Raw genomic sequence first — 24,074 nt, forward strand, 5'->3', positions numbered from 1 at the left:
AGGTTATTTTTGTATTTTTGTATTTTTTTTTCCTCCTGGTATTTTGCTTGGAGAGCACTCAATACTTAGCCTACATAAAAGGTATATCGGCTATGTTGTTTCTTAATTCAGTTTTGGAGCATCAATAAAATTTCAGTCCTTTATAGTTACTTTCTAGTTTTCTCTGGGGGTAACTAGGGTTTCATAATCGTTATTTTATTTATTTATTGTTCTTTTCTTCTTAAGTTCCTTTTATAGCTTTCAATCTTTAGTTTCTGTTTATTGTCATACGCCGTGAGAACCATCCTAATTCTGATTAGTGTCAGTTACTTAGATTGGGCATTTTCCTCGGCCAACGAAAAGTAACATTCAACAACATTAACCAGATTGAGTGTGTTGGTTTTGCTAAATCATAATCCATGGTGTAGCTTAGCCAATTATGTTCAAGGCCTTTGTTGCAGCAATGGGAGAGTCTTACAGATTATGGTGAGTGCATTCATGTGTTCATATTGCACCACTTAAATTAGTACAATTCTACTTTGTTACTTTTTCTTACAAATTTCTGCAAATAATGAATTGAAAAGTGTACGATTAAATCAAACTAAAGATCATTAGTAGAAGGCCACAATGAATTGGTTCTTCCACCATATCCTTAACTCTCTACAACAATGCTTCATTCAACATATTCTGATAATATCAACTCATAAAAGATACAGACAGTAGCAGCTAGTGAACAAGGAAGCTACTATATACAAGACTCGGCACACCTGAACTTCTATATATCCGTTTTACAGCTGAAGCAAAAGCTCCACAAGAAAAAGCTCCCCATCAAACCCCAGTCCCGTTAATTCAGCAGGCTGAACTAAGCCATCCACCATTCCACCAAAAACATACAAATAACGCCCAGAATGATCTGCGCAGGCACGATGAAATGACCGACGGTTAGGTTTATGACCGGTTGCCTTCAACCTTCTCCACATTTTTGCCAATAGTCTCGCAGAGTTCAGCGTGGATGGCTGCTGCATAGTAATGGAAGGGATTGCACTAATGTCTAACACCCAAAAATCATCTCTCTTGTGTCTTTGTGAATCTTCCCCTCCATATATCAGCACTCGGCCTCCCAAAATCAGTGTAGCTGAGTGACCAACTCGTGGGAGGGAAACTCCCCCAGGTATATTTGGTAGTTCGTATAGTATTTGTACCCAATTCAGATAGCTTTCAGAAATATCTAAGACCCAAACATCATTCAGCACCTCATAACCCAATCCTCTTCCTCCAAATAAAACTATCCTGGTGCCCTCAATGCAAGTCAATGAGTGTCCTGAACGAGCTGCGGGTGATGGATTTGTCAAAATTTCACGCCATTTTCCAGAGCACAAATTTTCTTTGAGTTCTAGAACCCATGTGTCACCCAATCTCTGGCCATTCAGCCCTATCCCTCCGTGGATAAGCATCAACCTATTATCAATAGAACATGCAGCATGGGCACCACGGGCAGGTGGTGCAACGGATCCCACATCAAGCAGCCTCCATGATAATGAAATGCCCAAGGTCTCATGGCATGTCAGTTGTCCCACCCATGTATCGTTTTGACGGCTCCCGTTGTCATTGATTCCTCCAAAGAGAACAAGGAAATCACAAATTACGACACACGTATGCCCAAATCTCCCACTTGGAATGCCTGAATTAACCTTCTGCCAGTTGAGAATCTTCTGAAATTCTTTACCAATATAAGCCACCCATGTGTCATCGAGATGTCGTCCTAAAAAGAAACATCAGTAAATAATCAGAAGAAAAATCACACATTCACTCTAAACAAGCAAGAAGTTGTTTAGTTTAAATCAGTAGTTGAAAATTTGTACTATAAAATGATTGGGTACATTAATTTAACTTATATCTCCAGTTGCCAATAAATGCTGGCAGATTTCTCTTTTTCTTCCAGCAACAAATAAGGGATTCAGATTTATTCATCATTTCACAAAAGTGATTGCAAAAATTTCTACCTGCGGTTGGCAGAAGGTGGAATACTCCCTTTCAATCAAAATGAGTTCTTGGAAGACACTTTTTGTTGAAAGCACTCTTGGTCAGTAAAATATGAAGAAATATATAAAATTGAACCAGAAAGTTCAGCGTAGAACAGTCCATGTTTCATAAATCATGTAGCGAAGCTTTTTAAACATCTCTATCAACCAAATACTTGTGAGCAAGAATGAAGGTTGTCATTAAAGCTGAGTGCGCAAGGAAGACTAGGATTTCTAAGAAAATCTTAGATCCATCCCAAATGCTAAGCAATTGATACAAATAGGACATCCCTATCTTTTCTCCACTTCCATCAACTTCACAACCTCCAACATGAGGAGAAGCCAAGTGCCAATTTCTACAGAGGATTTAAGGTATGATAATCGTGCATCATGTTAGAATATTGTGAGAATATTCTTTAGCCTATAGTTCATACAAAACAACCGGCTACAATTGTTTTGTGTAATGCAATGTGTAAGAGTGGTTCTATAAGATTCCATATTTATCTTACCATATTCTTATATACAATCAAGATGCAGCCCTTTTGGACTTTGTATATAATGGACGCAGACCTTTAAGACTGAACCTCTTAAGTTCTCTCTCTCTCTCTTTTCTCCAAAACATTCTTCTGCAAATTTTCTCTATTTTGTTACTCTTTATACTTCATCTTGGCATTAGAGCCCCATTCTTGTGGCTTCTGACAATTTCTTTTGCCTCTCCACTCCATGCACCATAACTGAACCATCATTCCCGGATCATTTTCTCCACAAACCATTGCCAGATTCGGGTTCAAATGATGCTGATCTACCAAACCGTGTAAGCATCCACCTCCAGTAATCCTGAATGCGTGATAGGTTCTGCTTAGTTTTACACATCTCAAGAGTCACCATGCAAGCTTTTTCTCAATTGACCAACACCACATTCAGGACCAAAGATCACCAATCTACCGAATCAAGAAATTTGCTGCTGCCATCTACTGTCATGTGCTCTAAAGCGCATCTCACGTGCTGCCTTCGATCTAAGCATTCACTTGCTCTCATGCGCTTCTTCAAGCATGTCTTTACCCTGCACACATCATGTGCAGGACGTGCCCCAGTCGGCACACACCAACTTGACCCATGTGCCCTCACTTGTTTCTTCATACGCCGTAGCCGGTGTGAGCCTTCATGCACTCCCACACAACACTTCACGTGCATATCACCCAATATATGCCATGTGCAGGCACATGCCCCCAACTGACACAAGCCCATATCTCCTGCTTGGCCTACATACGTCAAGTGCCTTTCGCATGATTCGGGATCAGTTTTGACCATTTTGTCCTGGCTCAGCCCATCTGTACAGATCTAGCTCGTACAGTCAAATCCGACCAATATGCCCCGTCTGTGATCCTGTTCCTTTATCGACCGTGTCATCAATGCCTACGCAACTTGCACTACTCGTGCCTGCAACCTGAATCTGTGTGCAACCTGTGACTACCTCACAGTTCTAACACACAAACCTGAGCTTGCAGCTCTAACCCATGACCACTACCTGTGACCCTGATACACTTATCCGATTTGGAACGAACCGAATCGGTATAGTCGACCTGGTTTTAACCACTTAAGAAATCTAAGGATAAAAAAGCAACAACTCTTCTGGCACACCTTGCCACTAGCATAGGTCAGGTCAGAGCGGCTCAATGATTATTTTGAATCGATCCAAATCTCATGCTCTAACCTAGAGGTTGTTCCAATTCTAGTTTGGGATGTTTCACCTTGTCAACCTTTAAGGCTCGCTCAACCAACACAACCATGTAGCACACCTCGAATCGAAGTTTGATCACTTCAGTTTGGGACTTTGCTAATTGTCAGATCCTACCCAATCAATATGATCAAACGTGCGCTCTAACCCGGAAGCTTGTTTGATCTAACTAATCCGACCTAACCACTTTCTTCCAAACCTTGAGTTTGACAAGCGATGTTAGAATATTATGGGAATATTTTGTAGCTCCTTGTTTACACAAAGTAATAGCTACCGTAGTTTTGTCCAATACATCGTGCAAATGTATATTCTAATAACAATTGCTTTTCAAAGTGATGAGATTTAGATTCACAACACATGAAAGGATAGAAAAACACATTTATATCAATTCTGATGTTGAAGGAAGTAAGTTTGACATAGAGAAATACAAGTGAAGAAGACTAATTTAACAGAAAAACAGAAGGTGATAGGGGAAAGAATGTAGTTACTATGACCTTCAAATTTCAATGTCTTTCATGTTTTTTGACAGGTTGGGATCCTCTCCATTTGGATAATTCCAGCCTTTCAATCATGACAGAAGGGTTTTAAATAGAATGTGAAAAGATGTGCCAAAATACCATGCAAAGACCATTCTTCTTTTAATGATGTACTCACTAATGATTTTCTCGTGAAGTTAAAATAGACCTCTTCATTTGGCCTAAGAGAGCCAAGTTTTTATGGATCTGGCTATTTGATTAGCTGAACTACAAAACTTACAAACCAAATCTTCCAGAATGAGATAGCTCAACATGCATAGCTTATATTTTTCAGGACTCGGGACACAGGTTAAATGATGATTACATAGACACCTTACACACTAACTTTCTCCATAGCGAGAATTTTGATACAAATTATGAAGAAGTAACATCATTGTCTAGTAATCAGCAGGTTTAATTATCTTCGATGGGATGGTGTAAGATGTGCGAGCATGGTAGCATGGTAGCATATATATATATCTTAGGGGTGGAAGGGAATATTGATAAGTGCCAAATGTTGCACATTCAAGCCCCTAACTTGCATATGTTAATTCTTTAGCATCGTTATCTATTTGATTTTGTGTTGTTTTAGTGTTTTCAGGTTTTAAATAAAGATGCAATAAATTTCATTAATTTTGGGCTTAAAAGGCACTTTACGGAGCTGTTGAAGTTTTTGGAATTGAGCTCAGCATCCTTAGGCTCGAGCGCCTCCTCCACAAGGCTCAAGCGCACCTCCGCTCGAGCACACCAAATGGGATCGAGCGCACTCGCACCAACCTACTGGACAGAAACGCATAATTGATATGGAAACAAGTTTAGGTCTCCTAATTCGATTAGGGGACGGAAATCCAGCGTTTCTAGGATTCCAAGGGCTCCTAGGGTTTATTTTAAACCCTATAAATACGCCATAAACTTCTCAATAGAAGGGGGTGCTTAGCATAGAGAAATTTCACATAAAACATCTTCTTGGAGGCTTGAAGAGTTGAAGAGAAGATGAACATGGCAAAAGGCCATTCCAACACCACCAATGAGGAGCTAAATTCGTAACAATGGTTGGATGTAACCCTTTCCAAGTAACAATGGTTGATTGTATTTTAATTTAGGGTTTTTCTATATGCATGATGGTTGTATAACTAAGAGAACTGATTTTTATCTTGATAGAATTCTTATCTTGTCTTAAAAAGCTTTTTATCTTAATTGAACTCAATCATTCTTATTTTCCGTGATTATAAGAATGATGGTTATGCAACGGTTTTAACTGACACATGATCAAGAGGGTTTGATAGGCGATGCCTAGGGAAAACGAATCGATCTACACTCTAGTTTAATGTAATTTAGGTAGACGATTTGTACTAACCGAAGATGAGTTATGCTTACCATGTGTGTAACTAATTAAGAGATTTGATAGTCCATACCTAGGGAAGAAGGACCGTACCACATCTAGAGGTTAGGCAAATAGTTTGTGCCAACCGAAGATGGATTATACTTATTTATTAATAATTGTATTTTCTTGACTACTCGAGTGGCACGAGCTTATCGTGCATAGAATGAATTTCCATTGTTAATTTATGATTAACCATTGTTATGTGGTTAGTAGTGAAGTCAACCCCCCTATTCTTTTTCCCAGTACAATTTATCTTACTTTTACTTTTATACATTTAGTTTTACAATAAAAAACAAATCAATCTTCTTTAAATTGAGTTAGATTTAATCTTGATAAACTTGATAACAATACCAACGCAGTCCTTGAGGTTCGACACCCTCAATAGCCCTATCCTACAAGGATTCGTTCTATTGCGAGTGGTTATTTGTTATTGATAATTTTTGCACAACGAAAAGACCACATCAAATATTAAGGGTGAGGTAAGATGTGGTGGCATGGTAGCATACATGAAATTTATGAACTTAGGGCTTAAAGTCTTCAAGCCTAAGCTAGCTCAATTCTTGCATTCTCTTAAAGCTTAAAGTCCATCTATGGGGTTCAAAGAAATGGTTGGGGGCAAGCAACTGAACGGGTTCATGGGTTTGATTATCTTCAAAGATAATGCTAATCAATAGAAATAACCCTTAACCATATCTTAGGCCTTCAACTTTTGTAAAGTTCTCATACAATAAAAAGAAAAAGAAAAGTGTAATAGATTTAATCCAGAAGCTTGTACCCTAGAGTTAACTTGCTAATTTTAAGCCTAAATACATGCCCGAAAAGGTCAACATACAATATCAGGTTGATGTGCTTATGGGTGTTGCCAAAAAAAGAAAAGGTAATGGATTTTACTTTTTCATTGACGAAAAGGAAAAAAGTTGAATGAAAGAAAAAGACATTAACTATTTCTTTGAAGTTTTTCTTGTACCAGACATTATTTTGGGCAGAAGCACAATGTTGGAATGTATTAGGTCACATATTCCTATATTACATGACAGACGAGGAAGGTCTATCTGTCAGGAAATGAAACTCTCTATTAGATCACTATGAATATGACAATTACCTTGATACTTTGTGTATTTGCGGGTAATGAAAAAAAATAATACATGGAGGCAGATTGTGATTTTAGTTAGACATAGTGATAACTGATGGGTAAGATTAAGTACTGTTAGAATGCATGCTGTAATAAGTTGTACTATTCTAGAAGAAAACTTAGATGAAGTGTCTAGAATAGGTGTCCTAGAACATGCCGTCAGTCTCAGGAATATTTCTCACTCTATTGTAATCATTTCCCCTATATATATATGGAATGAATAGCAGAGGGCTGGATAGAGAAAATCAACTCCTCATTCCATATGGTAAGATTAATATCCTTTAGGAGGTCAAAGCTAAGGTGGTGATTTCGGCTGATGAACTGGGAGCAAACTACGGAAGGCTTGAGAACCTGAGAATGGAGCAAGTCAGTGAGAAGCAATGCAAGCTTCAAATCCAATGTCATGAACAAGGTCAAAACAAAGGCTGGTTGGATCAACTTTACCAAGAAGGGATGGTAAATAATAAATAAACAATTAAATGTACAATAGATTTCAATCTATTGCCAATCTGTTAATATACAAAGGTAATAATCAACAATAGGGTGGTCCAATTTGGAATATTAAAGAGGCTACCCTGCCTGCCAAAGAGGACCTATGCAGTGTAAAATAAAACTGCATGATGGTCTTGCTACTTGCTAGCTTGCTCAAACTACAGATCGTCTAACTCCCCAGTGCACCATTTGTGCTGCCCCAGGTTTACAGGCTCCGTTTATCAAATTAGCCTGGCTTGTACATGGCATTATCAAGAGAGAGAACTAGTGTATCCCCGTCATGGGATTACAGAGTTTCTTTTGAGCATGCAGAGATTCTGGTCAATTCTGGTTACAAAACCCTCCTCCCTTAAGTGTCCATCTTCGCATCAACTTTTTTTTTTTTTTTTTTTTTTTTTTTTTTCTTTTCCCACAAACTAAAAAATGGAATAACAGGACACCCCACAAATCCCACACTCACGATGGGTTGAACATCATATCTTTACCTTTTAAAAGGAGGACAGTTACCATTAGGATGCAAGGCAATTAACTTCTAGGTTTTGTGGTAATTTTTGATATTGTGATGCTCAAATCATGATCTTTAGGCTTTTAGTAGATTTGAAGATTTAGTGCTGATTTCAATGATTATGCATCAATAGCCTAAGAATAATATATGATTTTAGGTTAAAGAAATTCAAATCTCAAAATGAAAGATACAAAACAGAAGTAGTCAACAGGCTACACTAGCAAAATGGTTAATACAAGCGAAAAAAAGCAGTCACCCAGTGAATCAAAGATTCATATAGACTGGAATAGAACAAAGGAAAGCCCCCAAAGGAATATAAAAAACCAAGGGATGAGATACAATAGCAAGTAAGCTGATATACACAGTAATCACTGTGGTCGTGTTAAAGAAGAATGAGTTGAAGCAGAAATATGAAGACATAAAGATAATTAGAAGCATGTATGAGTAGAAATGGTATAAAGAGCAGAGATGGGTATTGACGAAAAACACTGACCTCCTTCACACCCACCACCAAACAAGACGAGATAGTCAGACACAAAGTTGAGAGAGTGAGAAGCTCTGGGGCATGGGAGCGCCAATTCAGTATCTGGGTAAGTAAGATTATGGATAGAAAGAGAATCAAGCTGAGAGACTTGCTTGTAGAGCCTCATCCATGGCAGCTGCTGGTGGTGGTGGTGGTGAAAATGAAGATTGGAAGAGTTGAGAGCATCAACAGAGTTGGGACCCCAGTCCCTCCTGCATATGGATTCCCAAAGAGCGTCAGACGAGGCAAGAGCCCTGAATCTCTTGCATGTGATGGCAAAGGAAAGAATTGAATCTATGGGGAGGAGGAGGAGGATTGTGAAGAGGTGGTCCTGGGTTATGCTGGTTATTGGTGATCCATTTCTGCAGCTCCTGCTACTGCTTTCTGCCATTGGATGGGGGGTCGTCTAGAGACTAGAGAGCTCTAAAATGGGTTCCTCTTGTTTCCTTACGAATATCAAAAGACAAAAGGGTAAATGGGGTTTTTCCTTTGTTTTTGTTTTTTCCTTTGTTTTTGGCTGATGATATTCTGCTGTCTTGCATCTCATCGAATTATTATCAGAGTCTTCCCTCCCTCCCCCTCTGCATTAATCAATATCTACACTTCAAAAACTCTCTCTCTCTTCCTTTTTTCTTTTCTTTTTCTTTTAAGTTTTGCATCTCTTTATTTATTGGAACAAGGAACTCAAAATAAATAATTCTCAAATCTCTTTCAATTAATTAAAACACTTTGATAGATTTACAACACAAATGGTCATTATTTATTTATAGTGAGATAGAGAGAATACAAAATAGTATGAAAGATCAAATCAAATCAGATTTGAATGCATTCGAATATGATTTGAATTTATTATGACCAATACTTAAATCAAATCCTATAATATAAATAAAATATTATATTTAATAAACATAAAATCAAAATTATAAATCCCAAATGAAAATGGAAATCAAGAACAGAAAATAAAGGAGGTACACTATCATGCTAACAATTGTGACATTGACACAACAAAATTAAAATTGCGAGCCACATGGTTGAAAACTAGTGTTAGCCGAAAGAAAACATAAGGCTATGGTAATTAAAGGAAAACGGTGGAATAATAAAATAGAGATAAATAATTTTATGTGGTTCGGTCTATGACCTACGTCCATAGAATAAAGCTCTAAGAATTACATTTTGCTCTTATTGACTTGATGAATTTACAATACAAATGATCCCTATTTATATTGGGGCGAAGAGAATATAAAATGGTAGCAATATCAAATCAAATCAGATTTGAATGCATTGGAATCTGATTTGATTTTATTACAATCAATGATGAAATCAAATCCCATAATATAAAATTAAATCTCACAATATATTCTAACAATGTTGATTCCACCCATCCATCCATGTAGTTGTAATTCCACAATCACATTGATGATTATGCAGGCATTGAAAAAGAGAACCATAACATTTAGGATCCATATGCATTACATAAACTATTCAGGATCCATATTCAAAATTTCTCCCCCTCCCCAGCTGTAGAAGTTTTGAAGTGTTATGTAAGCATTACTTTTTGAAAAGAAAAAAATATTCTGCTACGAGATTTATTATCTCTAATGTAGTGATGTCGTGTGAAATTAGATATTTTAACTTATGCCTTGTTATTTAAAGGTGAGTCATTACATAAACTATCATTAGGACTTGTCCTGTTGAGATCTGTGAAATCAACGCACGTACGCTATTTTATGTTGGCCTTCTTTACCATCACAACATTCACTAGCCAATCCCGTTGGCCTTCTTTGTCTAGAGGGACTGCAATGATGATTCCCATAGACAATGCCAATTGTTGATACAATGACCACACACCAATATTCAGCCCAAGAGTGTTGCAAGAAAGACAATGAGAGTCAAAGAGGCTCATTGGGGGACTAACGAGGACCACCTCTGCTGCTTAAGTCAGTAAAAAAAAGGCAAAGAAACATGGTGTAAACTAAGGATCGAAATGAGCTGACTTTAGGTATAAGGTGCCCCTCTATTTGTAAGTCTGAAAAGTCCCTTGAAATATAGGCCTTCTCTCCCACTTGATTATTATTTTTTAAAATTTTTTAATTAAAAAAAAAACAAGGTTCTAAGAAAATAGTTATTTTCCATAAAACGGAAGAAATTGTATTCTGGAAGAAGAAAGTTAAAACAAAACACTTGTTGGTCCCCCATTTTCCTAATGAAAGTTTCAATCCCATCCCTCAAAACTCCACACCACATCACACTGACAGATGACAATCAAATTTCAATTGTTGGAATTGAACGTCTCTCACAGCCTGTTTCATATCCCATACCTTCCTTCCAGTAGAATGAGAGATTGAAGCAAAGCTACACTTGGGTATGTATTGCAGCAAAAATTTCAGGCCAGCTAGAAATTCCATGTGGCTTTCCCATATATTATTATTATTATTATATATATAGTCTTCAGTTATTTTCTTACAAAATGCTCAAGGCATGTCCAGCTTGTCCTAAAAGAGAAATTTGAACATATACTTCAACCCAAAATTCTATGAATTCTCTAGTATAAATAACGTTCCACATAGACCAAAATCTCACAAGGCCTACAAGTTTTACTAAGTCAGATTGTAAATCCAAAAAGAAAATAGTAGAATTGATGATTTCTCAAATGTGAGACTCATTCTCAATCATCTTGACTCATCTCATCTCTCATAGGGAAGAACTTGGATGCGCTAAATACAATCCAACTTTTATTTCTGCAAATTGCATACTCGGCCTCTGTTTATTAGTTTCCAAAGAGCCTCCTTGGCTTCCTCTAATGTTTCAACAGCATGCCCTTCTTCAAATGATATCCTCTGTATGTTGAACTGGAAATAAATAAAGCAAACAAACATGTCTAGAGTTAAAGCAGAAAAAAAAAAAATTGGTAAATCTTGGAAAGGTTGTTGCTTTAAAGGTGTACCTGCGCGCCTTGACGGACCCGAATATCAGTTCCTTTGCTGTCTATTGATATGAGAGCAGCATCATCTACCTCAGTTTCGGTGGACAAAAGCTCTTTCAGGGGCTTTGAGAAGATTGCATTCAGTTCCTAAACGAGCAAACTAAAACCAATTAAGAGCCAAAAAACACATCAAATATTGAATTACATTTGCTGATAAAGCATCAAGCAAAATCTACAAGGTGAACCAAATATCTGATTGAAGATCGGGATCCCATACACGCTGATGATCAGTATAGAGAGCATAAATGTAATCAGGAGAAACTCAATGTACTCAAAAAGGAGCAAGATCCATCCCGGGCATATTAAAAAATACACAACATTTCACTGTTGAGAGGAAGAATGACATCTTTGCAGTAGTGATAAGCAAGAAAAATAAAAGGATAACAACATTACTAACAACAAATTAACATATAGAATATAAGGGGGAAAAGATAGACGTCTACATCAATATATGACAAAAAAATAGACAGCAACTCATCCCCTTCTTTTTTTCTTTGGGTAGTTTGCAAGAACTCAAAAAAGTTTACCTTTAGGTTTTGCTCGCCCCCATCAACTGCAATCTTGTCAGGCTGAAGGGCCTCATATTCATTGACATCTACCCAAGCAACAGTGCCAAAGCCTCCAATGAAGTATATATCACTGGGAGCAAGAAGTAAATATTTATAAGTTCCCCTTGCTCAGGCATTTAGTGCTACAAATTCAATTGAAAATTTTCATAAAAAACAATCACAAGCAAGTGCCATAGAGAAAATAAAACTTAGAGCACAGGTCACTGATCTTTAAATCCACCCCACCATTAATGTTTTATTTTTTTATTTTATTAAATAAGTTAGACAGACACCCATTAGGCATTGAACCTATGAGCACACCCTCCACCCAGGCCTTACCAAAGGAAGTGGCATAATTCGGGCAAAGATAATTTACTTGAACCTACCCCTCCATCAATGCCTTACATGTATGACAGCGGTATTGTACATTTGTAAAAGATTACCTTCAAAATAGGGACAGAGAGACAAAAAAATCCTCCCAGTTGTAGGTCACAGCTAAAATCCTGAACGACTGATATATTTGGCAAGATTAAATCCTGGATTCCAGGGTGTCTCTATCCTTATTGAACTCTTGAAGAAGAATTCTTCAAACGTTCCTGTTTTCATCTGCTCGAATAAGTACTCTTCTTATATTAGATTAGCCATAACTTTTTTTTTTCTTTGAATAATAATTTATTGAAAAGAAAAATGCATAATCCTACACGAGAAATATACAAGAGAGACAACCAAACCAAAAGGCGTCTAAAATCTATAAAGTTAACAAGGTCTAAAAAATTCGACGAGGAGAAAGTAGAAACAAACTGCAGCCCAAAATCTCAAAAAAGGAGTGTTTTAAACAAAGCAACGTGTCTCGCATTCCTCAATGAGGCGCCGAATCCTTTATCTCTAAATGCACCACTTTAGTAACATGGGAATAGCTTTCCATATACCCTCTTGGGAATGCTCCCCGCCTTGGAGACTTCCAACAATGTAGCTGCTCTAGAATGTTGCAAGGCATAGTCCATGAAAGTCCGAATAAGTTGAGAACCAAGTGCCAAAGCTCATTGGTATACTCACAGCGGATGAGGAGGTGATTCAAGGTCTCATTCTTTTTGCATAGGCAATAAATTTATTGAAAAGAAAAAGGCAAAGCCTTGTACACAAAAGTATACAAGAGAAACAACCTGATGCAGCACGACATCGTGGGATGCAAAGTAGAACAAGAAGAAGAAGGGATAAATATAACTTAGATCTTAAGTCTATCAAAGATCTAAGAAATCTTCTCAAAACGCTAGAGTTTATCTAGGGTTTGAAGAAAAATAATAAAGAAACTTAACTCTGAGACTTTTTATTGATAAAAACTCAAATATAATCAAAAGCTACGTTCTCGGGTTATAAGCATGTATTTATAGCCCCCAAACTCCTAACCCTAGTAGTAAATAGAAAATAAGTCGGTTTAGACTTCTATGACTAATCTCGTCTAGACAGCTGTAGACAAGGTTGTAGACGAAGCTCTCGGGAAGTCACTTCAGTCATCTCGTCTGGACGGCTGCAGACGAAGCTCTCGAGAAGTCAGCTTCATGTCTCGGGAATTACTATGGCGACTTCTTGGGAGTGTCCCGTCCCTCTTTATGAAGTCTGGTCTACGTCACAACCACACTAAAGGCGTCTAAAATCTAAAAAAGTTATCAGAGTCTAAAAAATTGAAAGAGGAGAAAGTAGAAACATAGACTACAGCCCAATCTAAGAAAGATCTTAAAAAAGAGGATTTTAAACAAAGCAAGAAGGTCTTCCATCATCAAAGAGGCGCCAAATTCTTTATCTCCAAATGCACCACATTAAAAACGCATGAATAACTTCCCATATAGCCTCTTTGGAATGCTGCCGCCCTTGAGACTTCCAACAATGTAGTAGTTGTAGGATGTTGCTAAGCATAGTCCATGAAACACTGAATAAGTTGAGAATCAAGTGAGAGAGATATTGGTGTACCCATAGCGGATGAGGAGGTGATTCATGGCCTCCTCATTCATTTAGCATAGGCAACACCAATTGACAAGAGAAAAAACTTGCCTTCCAAAATTATCAACTGTTAGGATTTTACCCAAAGTTGTCATCCATGTAAAGAAAGCTATGCGGAGTGATGTAGGAAACCAAACCTCCCCTATTTTGGGTGCAAGCAAAATAAGGAAAATAACAAAAATAATATTAGAGCAGCGCCATTTGAGCAGATTTCTATTCGATCTTAGACAATTGAAGTACAAAAGGAAAGAATTTGCACATAATTTCAAGACCCCAACAGATTATCATTCCCAATTTTAGTCAAAATTACTGTTTATTCCTGTGTTCTAGGAAATTATCAAGTTTAATTTGAATTGCCTTCTTTAGAGATTTCCCATTTTTAGAATGGTCAGGCTTCCATAGTTGGGAGAATGCACAAGTTTAGATTGATTCTAGTATTTATTTATTTCTTTTTGCAGCTATGCAATCTCTGGTATAAAAGAGGACTGGATGTAATGAGAACAACAACTTTGAGAATTAGTGAAATTTTCTGGGTTTCTGGTTTCTAAGTTATTTGTAGCTTATGTTTTTATAGAAAAGAAGATATAGAAACTTCTTTTCTTCTATCCATGCTTTCTGTGTTGCATCATGGAGCGGGGCCTTAACCTTGCAAACGCTTTTCCAAGGAAAATGACCAGGCGCTCCAGCCTATAAAGTTTTATAATAGCTCTTCACTTCAAAGCCGTGATTACTAGATGGGGGGTTCCACAACATTCTAGAGATTCCAGCTCCAAATACTGGATTGCCTTCAAAGCCGTGATTACTAGATGGGGGGTTCCACAACATTCTAGAGATTCCAGCTCCAAATACTGGATTGCCCTTGTAAAACTCGAATTCCAATAGAGAGTAATGCTAGAGTCGTCCTAAGCCTTGAGATCAATTTTAAGCTTTGTAAAAAGTAAAGAAAATGCAAAATTTTCTTCCATAAAACAGCCACAAAGTTGTGAGTGAAAAGAAGACAATAGCCATAAGTTGGTGCAGATGTAGGCAATTAGACCATTCTGTAGCAACCTGATTAACATATACCAAATCATAGTGAATTGGGGCTATAAGCCGAGTGGGGAGACATTACACTGTTTTATGACAAGGGAGTTGTGGTCAAGCACTCTTCTTGTTTGGAGTAAATCTTTGAAAGTGATTGATTTTTTTCATTGTTAGAGAGGAAGGCTTGGACGGCATACAAGCAATATGGCTCATAACATGGTTCCATTGTTCTTATGTGGACTATATGGAGTGAAAGAAGTCAGTGGACTTTCCAAGGGGAGAGCTGTTTCTTGATTTGCTGAAACTTTTAACTTCTGAGACCCTTGTCTCACTGGACGTCTGCTGTGGAAAAGACATTCATCTTTTCTTCGACTTGATTTTTTTTTTTTTTTTTATGAATAATAATTTTATTGAAAGAAATGGGCAAAGCCCTCAATATACAAGAGAGCCAAACACCCTATAGGCTTCTACAATCTAAAAAACTAATCAGATCTACCAAATCCACTAAAGAAAAATTAAGAACGTGTACAACAATCCAAAAGAGATCTCATGAGAGATGATTTTTTAAAAAGCACATTGGATTCACATTCCTCAAAGTGGCACCGATTTCTTTCTCTCTAATGCTTTACATTAAGAAAGCAGGAATAACTTTCTAGATTGCCTCTTTAGAATGTCCCCACCCTTGGAATTTCCAGCAATGAAGTAGCTCTCAGATGTTACAAGGCATCACCCAAGAAACCCCAAATATGTTAAGAGCCAAGTGTCAAAGATCAATAGTATACTCGCAGTGGATGAGAAGATGATTAAGTCTCCACATCTTCTGAGGTTTATCAACTGTGACGATTCTACCCTTTGCTGCTATCCATAAGAAGGAAGCAACACAAGGAGGGGCCTTAACCTTCAAAATACTTTTACAGGGGAGTGAACAATGCTCACCTGACTGTAATATTTTATAGTAGCTCTTCATTGGGAAGCCATGGCTGCTAGCTGGTGTCCCAACATTCTGCCTATCCACTTCCCTCAGATGAGTTTTTGATTAGTATAATAGGCTGAGAATTGAGTCCATATATTCCAGCTCCAATCTTGGGTAGCCCTAATGAAGCTTGGATTCCAATTGATAAGAGAACTGGTAAGAAAGTGCAGGATATAGAGAAAGTGCCCACCGCATCTTCTATGCACTACACAACACGTTTATCCCACACTAATAGGATACCACCAAAGGCTCAGGAGGCTGGTAGAGCCACCCCACAAGCTCTGAACAATTCCAACTATAATTCTCTCCATCTTCGTTTCTTGAAGACACAATACATCATGCTTCCAAATTTTCAAAAAATTGCTGATACTGAGTCTTTTCTCTGCATTGTTAAGACCTCTTAACATTCCAGCAAATTATTTTTAAATTCATAGTGGGGTGGAAGCCTCACCATGGAACCGAAGAGGACAGGTTTTCGGCAGGTTTCTATTAGAGTCACAGTTCACTGAGCTTGAAAAGTTGATGAGTTCTCTTACCCTTTTTACCCTGCTCCTTGATTCTTTTTGAGAGGTCTCAAAGGAACGAAGTGGTCTTTGCCACTAGATTCAATAGTGGAAAATAACTTTGAAACCTCCTGCACAAAACCTTCATAAGAAACCCACAAGAATTTTTCTAGACTAAAGGGTCGTTTAAACCCAGTCTGAAATCACCACCTGACTCATTTAGGGGTTTGAGAAGACAAAGGCCATAGAAGCCAAACAGAGAGCACCTTCTTTGCTATCAAGAAAAGACCCAAGATACTGGCTTAATCAACACAAGAGTGGCTCATTTTGTCCCTTTATGTTCGTTAGGAAGGACAACCACGTCAGCTCAATACGATTTTGCTACAATACCACGGGCTATCCTGGAGTACTACACTACCGTAGGGGGAGAGAGGGAGACGAGCACAATGGAGCATAGGTTCCTTGAGCGCCACTGTATGATTTTGAAATGGTCAAAACTCTTTCTTCAGAGACTACCTGAACGAACAATTGACAAACAGTTGCACAGAGCTGAGCCGGCAGTGGGAGAGCAGCGGCCTGAGATGCATGGTTCATGGAGATGAATGGCAACAACAGAAAACGCAACACCTCTACAAAGCCACTCCAACCCCACTTTTGCTTACCTTCAAGGAGGAAAATGACAGCGTCGCACGCCACCACATAACTCAATAGCAAAACATGTACCATAGGAATTGAAGCATCTTAGGCAAAGGAACGCTCTTTGTGAGTCTCTAACATTTTGAATAAACCCCAAACTGTTATCCAGCCAAACAACCTCATCCACCGTCGACAATAGCCAAAAAAAAACTCCTCTTCCCAAAGGAACCGACCGGAGATAGTCCTTTCCACACTCGACAATTCGTATACAGAGTGATTTACCCCCTAAGTTGATAACAAACTCAAAAGATTTCAATTCAACAAAGAAAAACCTGCACACAATGCCTTCAATACACTAGCAGTCTTCGAGGGCCAGGGAACCATTGCATCAACCACCCTAGGACATTGTCAACTGCAATCTCCCAAAACACCCACGACAAACCTAGTAGTACCAATACCAGAGGAACCCTTGGACTTTATAAATTCTATATCTTTTGTCTTGTGTACTCTGCTTGATCCTTCCTCTTTTTTCTTTTCGTTAATGATATAGTCATGTATGTGTGTGTGCGACACACGCAAAAATATATGACGAGACATCACCAATAGTATTGCTTCCATTTTCATTCATTCCTTTAGATTGAAGTGGTTGTAATGAATTATATATAATCACTCTTCTTAGACCCAGGGGAGCTAAATATAAAGACTCTGACTAACTTGGTCTCCTTGCAACAAAACTAGCTCTCCTAAAAAAGCATACCTAGAGGCTAATTTCTTACACCATACAAGGAGCTTCTAAGCTGGAATATTTCATCTAAAAATAATTTCCCTTTGGAATGGTCAGAAACCCTCTATAAATACACTATTTTGACTTGCACATAGTTTCATTGTCACTTCATCTTGTTCATCTTCTTAGAAGAAATTTCCTCTCCATTGCCTTCAATCCATCATCCCTAATAGCCTGAAAAATATTAAGATTTAACCGCTGCTGGGGGCCCCAAGTGGAAAGCTCTAAGAGGCCTTTATCAATGACAAGTTCCCCATGCCAACATGGTGGTTTGTCTGTGTATAGAATGTTATAACATAAGCTAGACTATGGTTGGTGACAAGGCACCAAGCCCTTACGATTTCTCTATAGCGTTCTTTCAAGCTTGTTGGGATGTACTTATCAAAAAAAAAAAAGCTTGTTGGGATGTGCTGAATGTGGATATCATGAAGGTTTTTAATGACTTTCATGCTAGAGGTAAGTTTGAGAAGAGCCTCAATGCTTCGTTTATTACACTCATTCCAAAGCTTCCAGGTGCTATTGACCTCAAGGACTTCTGACCAATTAGTCTTGTGAGGGATATATACAACATTATTGCTAAGATCTTAGCTAACATGCTTAGGTTGGTAATGGAGAAGATCATCTCCAAGTCTCAGGGTGTCTTCATAAGAGGTAGGCAGATTCATGTGAATTGGGATTTTCTGTTGTATATGCAGAGGCGGTGTGGCTTTGGAGAAAAATGATGCTCGTGGATAGCCATTGTATTTCCTCAGTGTGCTTCTCGGTCTTGGTGAGCGGTACTCCTACAAGCTTCTTTAGTAGCTCCCGTGGGTTGAGACAAGGAGAGCCCTTATCCCCCCTACAGTTTGTTTCTATGATGGAGGCTCTAGGTAGACTGTTATCTACTGTGATTAGTGGGGAGCGTTGGATGGTTTCTCAGTGGGCAATGCTGCTTTCTCCCATCTTCTATTTGCTGATGATACTTTGATATTTTGTGATGCTTTTCCTATTCATTTGAGTCATTTGTGGAGCTCATTCCTGTGCTTTGAAGCTGAGTTGGGCTTAAAGGTAAATTTGGCCTGTCAGAATTGGTTCCAAAGGGGAGTGTTACATAAGTGGGAAGGTTGGCCCGTATTCTAGGGCGTGGGGTTTCCACTCTGCTGGTCAGGTATCTTGGTTTAACGTTAGGGGCCTCCTACAAGGCTAAGCATATCTAGGACGACATTATTGACAAGCTCGAATGTCGGTTGGCGAGTTTAAAAATGATGTATTTGTCCAAAGGTGGTAGGGCTACCCTCATCAAGAGTACCCTCCTAATCTGCCCATGAATTACATGTCTCTCTTCCCTCTTCCATCGAGTGTTGCTAACCGCATTGAGAAGATCCAATGTGATTTTTTGTGAGGTGCGTTAGGTGAAGAGTTCAAACATCACCTGGTAAAGGTCCAAGGTTTGTTCACCGATCTTTGAGGGAAGGCTGGGTATCATGAATTTGATGGTGTTTAATCGCACTCTCTTAGGTAAATGCTTATGGCGCTATGGGCTTGAGAGAGAGACATGGTGGACAGTAGCAGTGGACTCTAAATATGGCAGTTTATGAGGAGGGCGGTGTTCTCTTGAGCTTGCAGGAGCCTTTGAGGTGGGGTTCCAATATCAGGTTTTGGCATGACCAATAGTGTGGAGAAGTGGCTCTAAAGGTAGCTTTTATCAGTTTTATATGGTCTCGCTTGTGTGAAGGATGCCTCTCTTGTGGCTAATTTGGAGTTTTTGGGCGGCTCCACCAGTAGAATGTGAGTTTTGCTAAAGCAGCACATGATTGGGAGGTAGATGTCTTTGCTTCTTTTCTCTAGGTGTTGTATTCAGTTAAAGTTAGAAGAGGATGTGAAGATTAGCTCTGGTGAACTTCTTCCAAAAGAGGATTGTTCAAGGTCAAATCTTTCTATTGCTCTCTGCCTTCTTCTGAAGATAGTTGCTTCCCCTAGAAGAGTTTTTGGGGGACTCATGCTCCTCTGAGGGTGACCTTTTTTGCGTGGTCAGCTGCTCTAGGCAGGATCCTCACCTTCGATAATCTTAGGAGAAGGCACGTCATCGTGATGGACAGATCTTACATGTGCAAGAGGAATGGGGAGTATGTAGACCACCTTCTTCTTCACTGTGATGTGGCTTCTACCATTTGGAGTTCTTTTTTAGTCATTTTGGGATGTCCTGGGTTATGCCTAGACATGTTGATTTGTATAACTGTTGGTGGTCTTCTGGCAAGCCAAGGAGTGCCGCGGTGTGGAAAAATGTGGCTACGTGCCTCTTTTGGTGCTTATAGGGGAAAATGAGTGATAGAAACTTTGAGGACAAGGAGAGTACGCTGGAGGAAATTTTATCTTTGTTCTACGAAACATTGTATCTATGGACATCGGTATTTGTGTCTCCTTTGTTGATTAGTTATAGTGACTTCCTTGTTCATTTTGTTCTTTCTAGTTATGTGGTTCATTTTGTATACTTCTTGTGTACTTAAAGGCGCCTTACGCTTTCAATGAAATTGGTTTATTATATAAAAAAATAAAATAATAAATAATAAAAAAACATAAGCTAAACTTACATAGTCAAAGATAATTCTGTGGTTTCAAAAACTTACAGTCACAAAACACCAGACAAGGGAATCTGAGAAAGAGACCTTGTCTAGTTACAGAAAAAGCATATAGTGCATCCATAAATCAAGCCACAATATACTGTGCACAGAAAAAAATAAAAATAAAGAAAGCCACAATATACTAAAGACAAACCTTATGTTCTGCATCCTGAAATAGTAGAAGTTCCCCCACTGTTGAGAAGGCCCTTGTTGATGCTTTGCTATGTATTGCTTATGAGCCCATTCCTAGCAACACAATCAAAATCAGTCCAGTGCTAAAGCAGCATTTTCTTCCATTCTAGGAAAAAAAAAATTGAGAACAGCAGTAGCTGCTGCAACAATGGGCAGATGTATAATTCTGTAATCACTTAAGTACTACTTTTGGGATGTCTCATTTTTCAAACTCGCAATTATTCATTACAAGACTTGTGGGATAGGAATATCTGTGCTTCATAAGAAAAAAAATATTCCTCGAATATTGCAACAAAAAATAACTACAGAAATGTTATCTACTAAATCTATTAGAAAGCAAAAAATTAAATGTAAAACATGTGAACTAAAAATTCCAAAAATCAGTTGCATGCCAGGTTATAATGCAAAATAACTGTAAGGACAAAATGCACAATGGGTCCCATGCGTAGTTTTCCACATCATTCTTATGGCCAAAGAAGAAAAACAAGAAGTTCCAACTGTTTTCAGATATACCCCAATGCACCCTTCTTAATGTCTCAATTAGAGAAATCACCTGTTGATTCTCTGGAAGTGGGTAGACATCACCAAAAATAGTTACCCTTGCATTTGACAAGCCACTCCATCCAGGTATCTACGAAACCTAACTGTCAATAAAATCCATAAATGGAAAACAACTAGCCCAAGTACAACTAACGAGAGAAAAGAAGAATTAACTAACCTGCACAACAAGTGTGCATCTTGGGTCGGCTAACAAATTCCGTGTGTGGATGGCTAATGGTGAAAATGAAAATAATGGATCTGTAAACAAAATACATCACAAAAAACAAATGAACACAATCACCACATGAATGATCATTATTAAATGAATATATGACTATCAACAGTCCAAGACAAGGACCATAAGAAATTAAATGATCTAATATATAGAATTATAGGCCATTTCTATCCCAATACAACAAAGACCATACATTAAACAGTTCTGAAACTTCAAATCAAACAGGCTGAACCTTATGATGGACAAGTACATAAAATAGGGAGTCACTTTATACTTTCCTGCCAAGCATTTGTAGGAGACAAAAAGTTGAACTAATAGATGCAAAACCGTAGACTAACTTTTATAGCAAAAAAAAGGACTTACGACCCATTGAATCAGGTGCAAAATCTACCAAAGAACCAAACGGATACCCTTCTCGTCTGTGGTGCATCCGAGACATCACAGTGCACAAATGAGCAAATCTGGCCTTTAATCACAAAAAAAAAAAAAAAAAAAAAAAAAAAAAAAAAAAAAAACGCATTCAGATGTTGACAAATAACAACACAACCAGAATATTGGGGGGGGGGGAGTCACTATTATTACGTGATCCAAAGTTGAGACTGAAAAGAGTAAGAGACAAATTACTAGAAATAATAATAACAGGGGGAAGTCACTGCTATCATTTGATCCAAAGTAAACACTGAAAAGAGTAAGAAACAAATTACAAGAACTAATAATATCTTGCGACAAAATAACAACATTTACCTGCTCCATCAGGTTGCGAACTGCTAAGGCTGGTCGAGGTAAACCATGAGCAGAGGTTGCACTCTGCACTCCACCAGAAATTGGGGTCCTAAAAAGCCCAGCTCGGGTTCCCCCTCCTGCTACACTTCCACCTGGGGCTGGAAGAGGCATGTCCACTTTTAGTGCCTCATCCGCCTCCTTCCCACTACTTTGAGAGTGACCTAAATTAACCTTCACAACCCAAGAAAGATCATTACAACTACAATTCCCATATGATCTCATTCTAAGTCAATTTTATGTTTAATAAGATGCTTCAACTATCATGTAGACACATAGCAGAGTTATAAGCTCATCATAGATAGACATCCTCCAAAATCCTTTACCCTATTTTGGGAAATATGGAAAAACAAGCTTCCCACATTTCCTAAGTAATATCCTATAATCACAAATGACAAGCATACAATGAAGGGAAATAAAGTTTAAAGAAAGTATATTTCTTCTGTAGTCTTTGAAAGTAAAACTGGTGAAAAAATATAAATTTCGAAATTAAAAAAAAAAGAAAAAAAAAAAGAAGATAAAATCAAGTTGTAGTATTATTTATCCCTTCATGCTATGAGAATATACCATATCTGTTGGTCAGTCACACAGATACCTGCTGAATAGTTCAAAAGAATTAGCTCATAAGTAGTAAGTACAAAGAAATACAGTGTAACATCAAAGGCAATTCCTCAATATTTCATAAGTTAATACTCCAAAGAAATGAGTTATAGTCATAAAGTATGCAATATGAGGTGATCTTGGTTGCAATGCAGATAAAGAATTACAAAGAATTCATGCTACCATTCAGAATGCCTAAATTTCAAACTTAAACTTTCATATACTATATGCTTTCCCAAATAAAAATGTAAATAGCTGATGCTGCAACTTACACTTGTTGTCCACATTAAAATAGAACATAAAGGGGAAAAAATAAAAATAAAAATATGCAGTCTACCTTGGCCTACACTGGAAGTTTAAATGCATTTTGAAATAATATGAATGAACATGAACCAGAAATATTTAACATATGACAGTCCAACATTTCCCTCGTCCATATAATCTTAATAAACTTGAATCACAGGCCACGATATCACTTGGTGATATCTAAAAGGGGGTATGTGCCTGATCAGAGAAAGAAAAGTAGCTCCAAAATGATAGCCATACATACAATATCTATAGAGTATAACATATCATCTGATACCTATCAGCAACTGCCTGGAAAAGAAGTAGTATAAGCAATACATGCATATATGGGCATGCTCTATTATCCAATGAAATGCAAATTGTAGTAAGTTTTAAAAATTCACTAATTTTCGTTTATTTTTCACTCGTAATATTTGTTATTTTATAAAGGCCATCGAAAAAGAAGGGGTCGAACATACATGAAATCGTCCACTGTAACTCCCTATTTTACATATAACTTCAATGGCTACTTAATATCTCGGCAATGCCTATTGTTGTCACATCAAAAGAATAATATTCAAACTTATATCTGACCATTTTTTCCTCGGCAACAAAACCGAAAATCAACACATCAGAAAACCCAAAATCGCAGACTGCAAACACCATATAGGTCGGTCATTCACGCAGGGCTATTATATAAATTACCTGAGACAAAGACAAACTATCTTCAGAAACAAAGCCAAACCCATTATCCGAAGGCCTACTATCTTCACCTTCATCACCAGAAACCTCTCGTGCGAGAGCGAGAGCACGAAGCCCAGGAAACTGAGGATTATCGCAGATTTTGAGAGACCCAATTCGCTTATTCGGTGCTCTGATCGAAGACGACGGGCTACTGAGAGGCGGGTACGTCTCTGAGAACTTGGGGATGAACAGAGGGCGCGCAAGGGCTTCCATGTGTGTGTGTCGGAGAGAGAGAGAGACAGAGTGACAGTGGAAAAAAGAGAATTGGGAGCAAAAAGAAGCTTTTAATCATAAATTGTTTGACAAGTGAGATTTGGACGTGTGGAGGCAAAATTTACATTGGACCGGAAATTTAGCACAT

General features: G+C 38.0%; 2 protein-coding genes across 2 annotated transcripts; both read right to left on the bottom strand.

Moving 5' to 3' along the window:
* Positions 1 to 551: 551 nt before the first annotated feature.
* On the bottom strand, positions 552 to 8,798 carry LOC132186936 (Kelch repeat-containing F-box family protein). The gene is made up of 2 exons (XM_059601058.2): positions 8,260 to 8,798; positions 552 to 1,741 (listed from the first exon to the last, which is right to left on the bottom strand). Exons 1-2 carry the CDS (start codon positions 8,678 to 8,680, stop codon positions 768 to 770), a joined length of 1,395 nt encoding a protein of 464 aa, XP_059457041.1. The 5' UTR covers positions 8,681 to 8,798; the 3' UTR covers positions 552 to 767.
* Positions 8,799 to 10,656: 1,858 nt separating this feature from the next.
* Positions 10,657 to 23,975, bottom strand: LOC132188728 (uncharacterized). The gene is made up of 9 exons (XM_059603260.2): positions 23,675 to 23,975; positions 22,049 to 22,258; positions 21,668 to 21,770; positions 21,248 to 21,327; positions 21,083 to 21,160; positions 20,492 to 20,583; positions 11,800 to 11,911; positions 11,234 to 11,359; positions 10,657 to 11,138 (listed from the first exon to the last, which is right to left on the bottom strand). The coding sequence occupies exons 1-9, from the start codon at positions 23,924 to 23,926 to the stop codon at positions 11,022 to 11,024; spliced, it is 1,170 nt and encodes a 389-aa protein (XP_059459243.2). The 5' UTR covers positions 23,927 to 23,975; the 3' UTR covers positions 10,657 to 11,021.
* Positions 23,976 to 24,074: the final 99 nt, after the last annotated feature.

This window comes from Corylus avellana, chromosome 6 (assembly GCF_965113065.1).
Source record: "Corylus avellana chromosome 6, dhCorAvel1.hap1.2, whole genome shotgun sequence".
NCBI lineage: Eukaryota > Viridiplantae > Streptophyta > Magnoliopsida > Fagales > Betulaceae > Corylus > Corylus avellana.

Excerpts from the sequence above, each read along its gene's own strand:
- LOC132188728 (XM_059603260.2), bottom strand. The coding sequence starts at position 23,926 with ATGGAAGCCCTTGCGCGCCCTCTGTTCATCCCCAAGTTCTCAGAGACG. Across the intron at positions 21,161-21,247 it reads GATGCACACTTGTTGTGCAG|ATACCTGGATGGAGTGGCTT; the intron begins GTTAGTTAATTC and ends TAGGTTTCGTAG. Across the intron at positions 20,584-21,082 it reads CACTTCCAGAGAATCAACAG|GAATGGGCTCATAAGCAATA; the intron begins GTGATTTCTCTA and ends TTGTGTTGCTAG.
- LOC132186936 (XM_059601058.2), bottom strand. The coding sequence starts at position 8,680 with ATGGCAGAAAGCAGTAGCAGGAGCTGCAGAAATGGATCACCAATAACC. Across the intron at positions 1,742-8,259 it reads TGGTGGTGGGTGTGAAGGAG|GACGACATCTCGATGACACA; the intron begins GTCAGTGTTTTT and ends GTTTCTTTTTAG.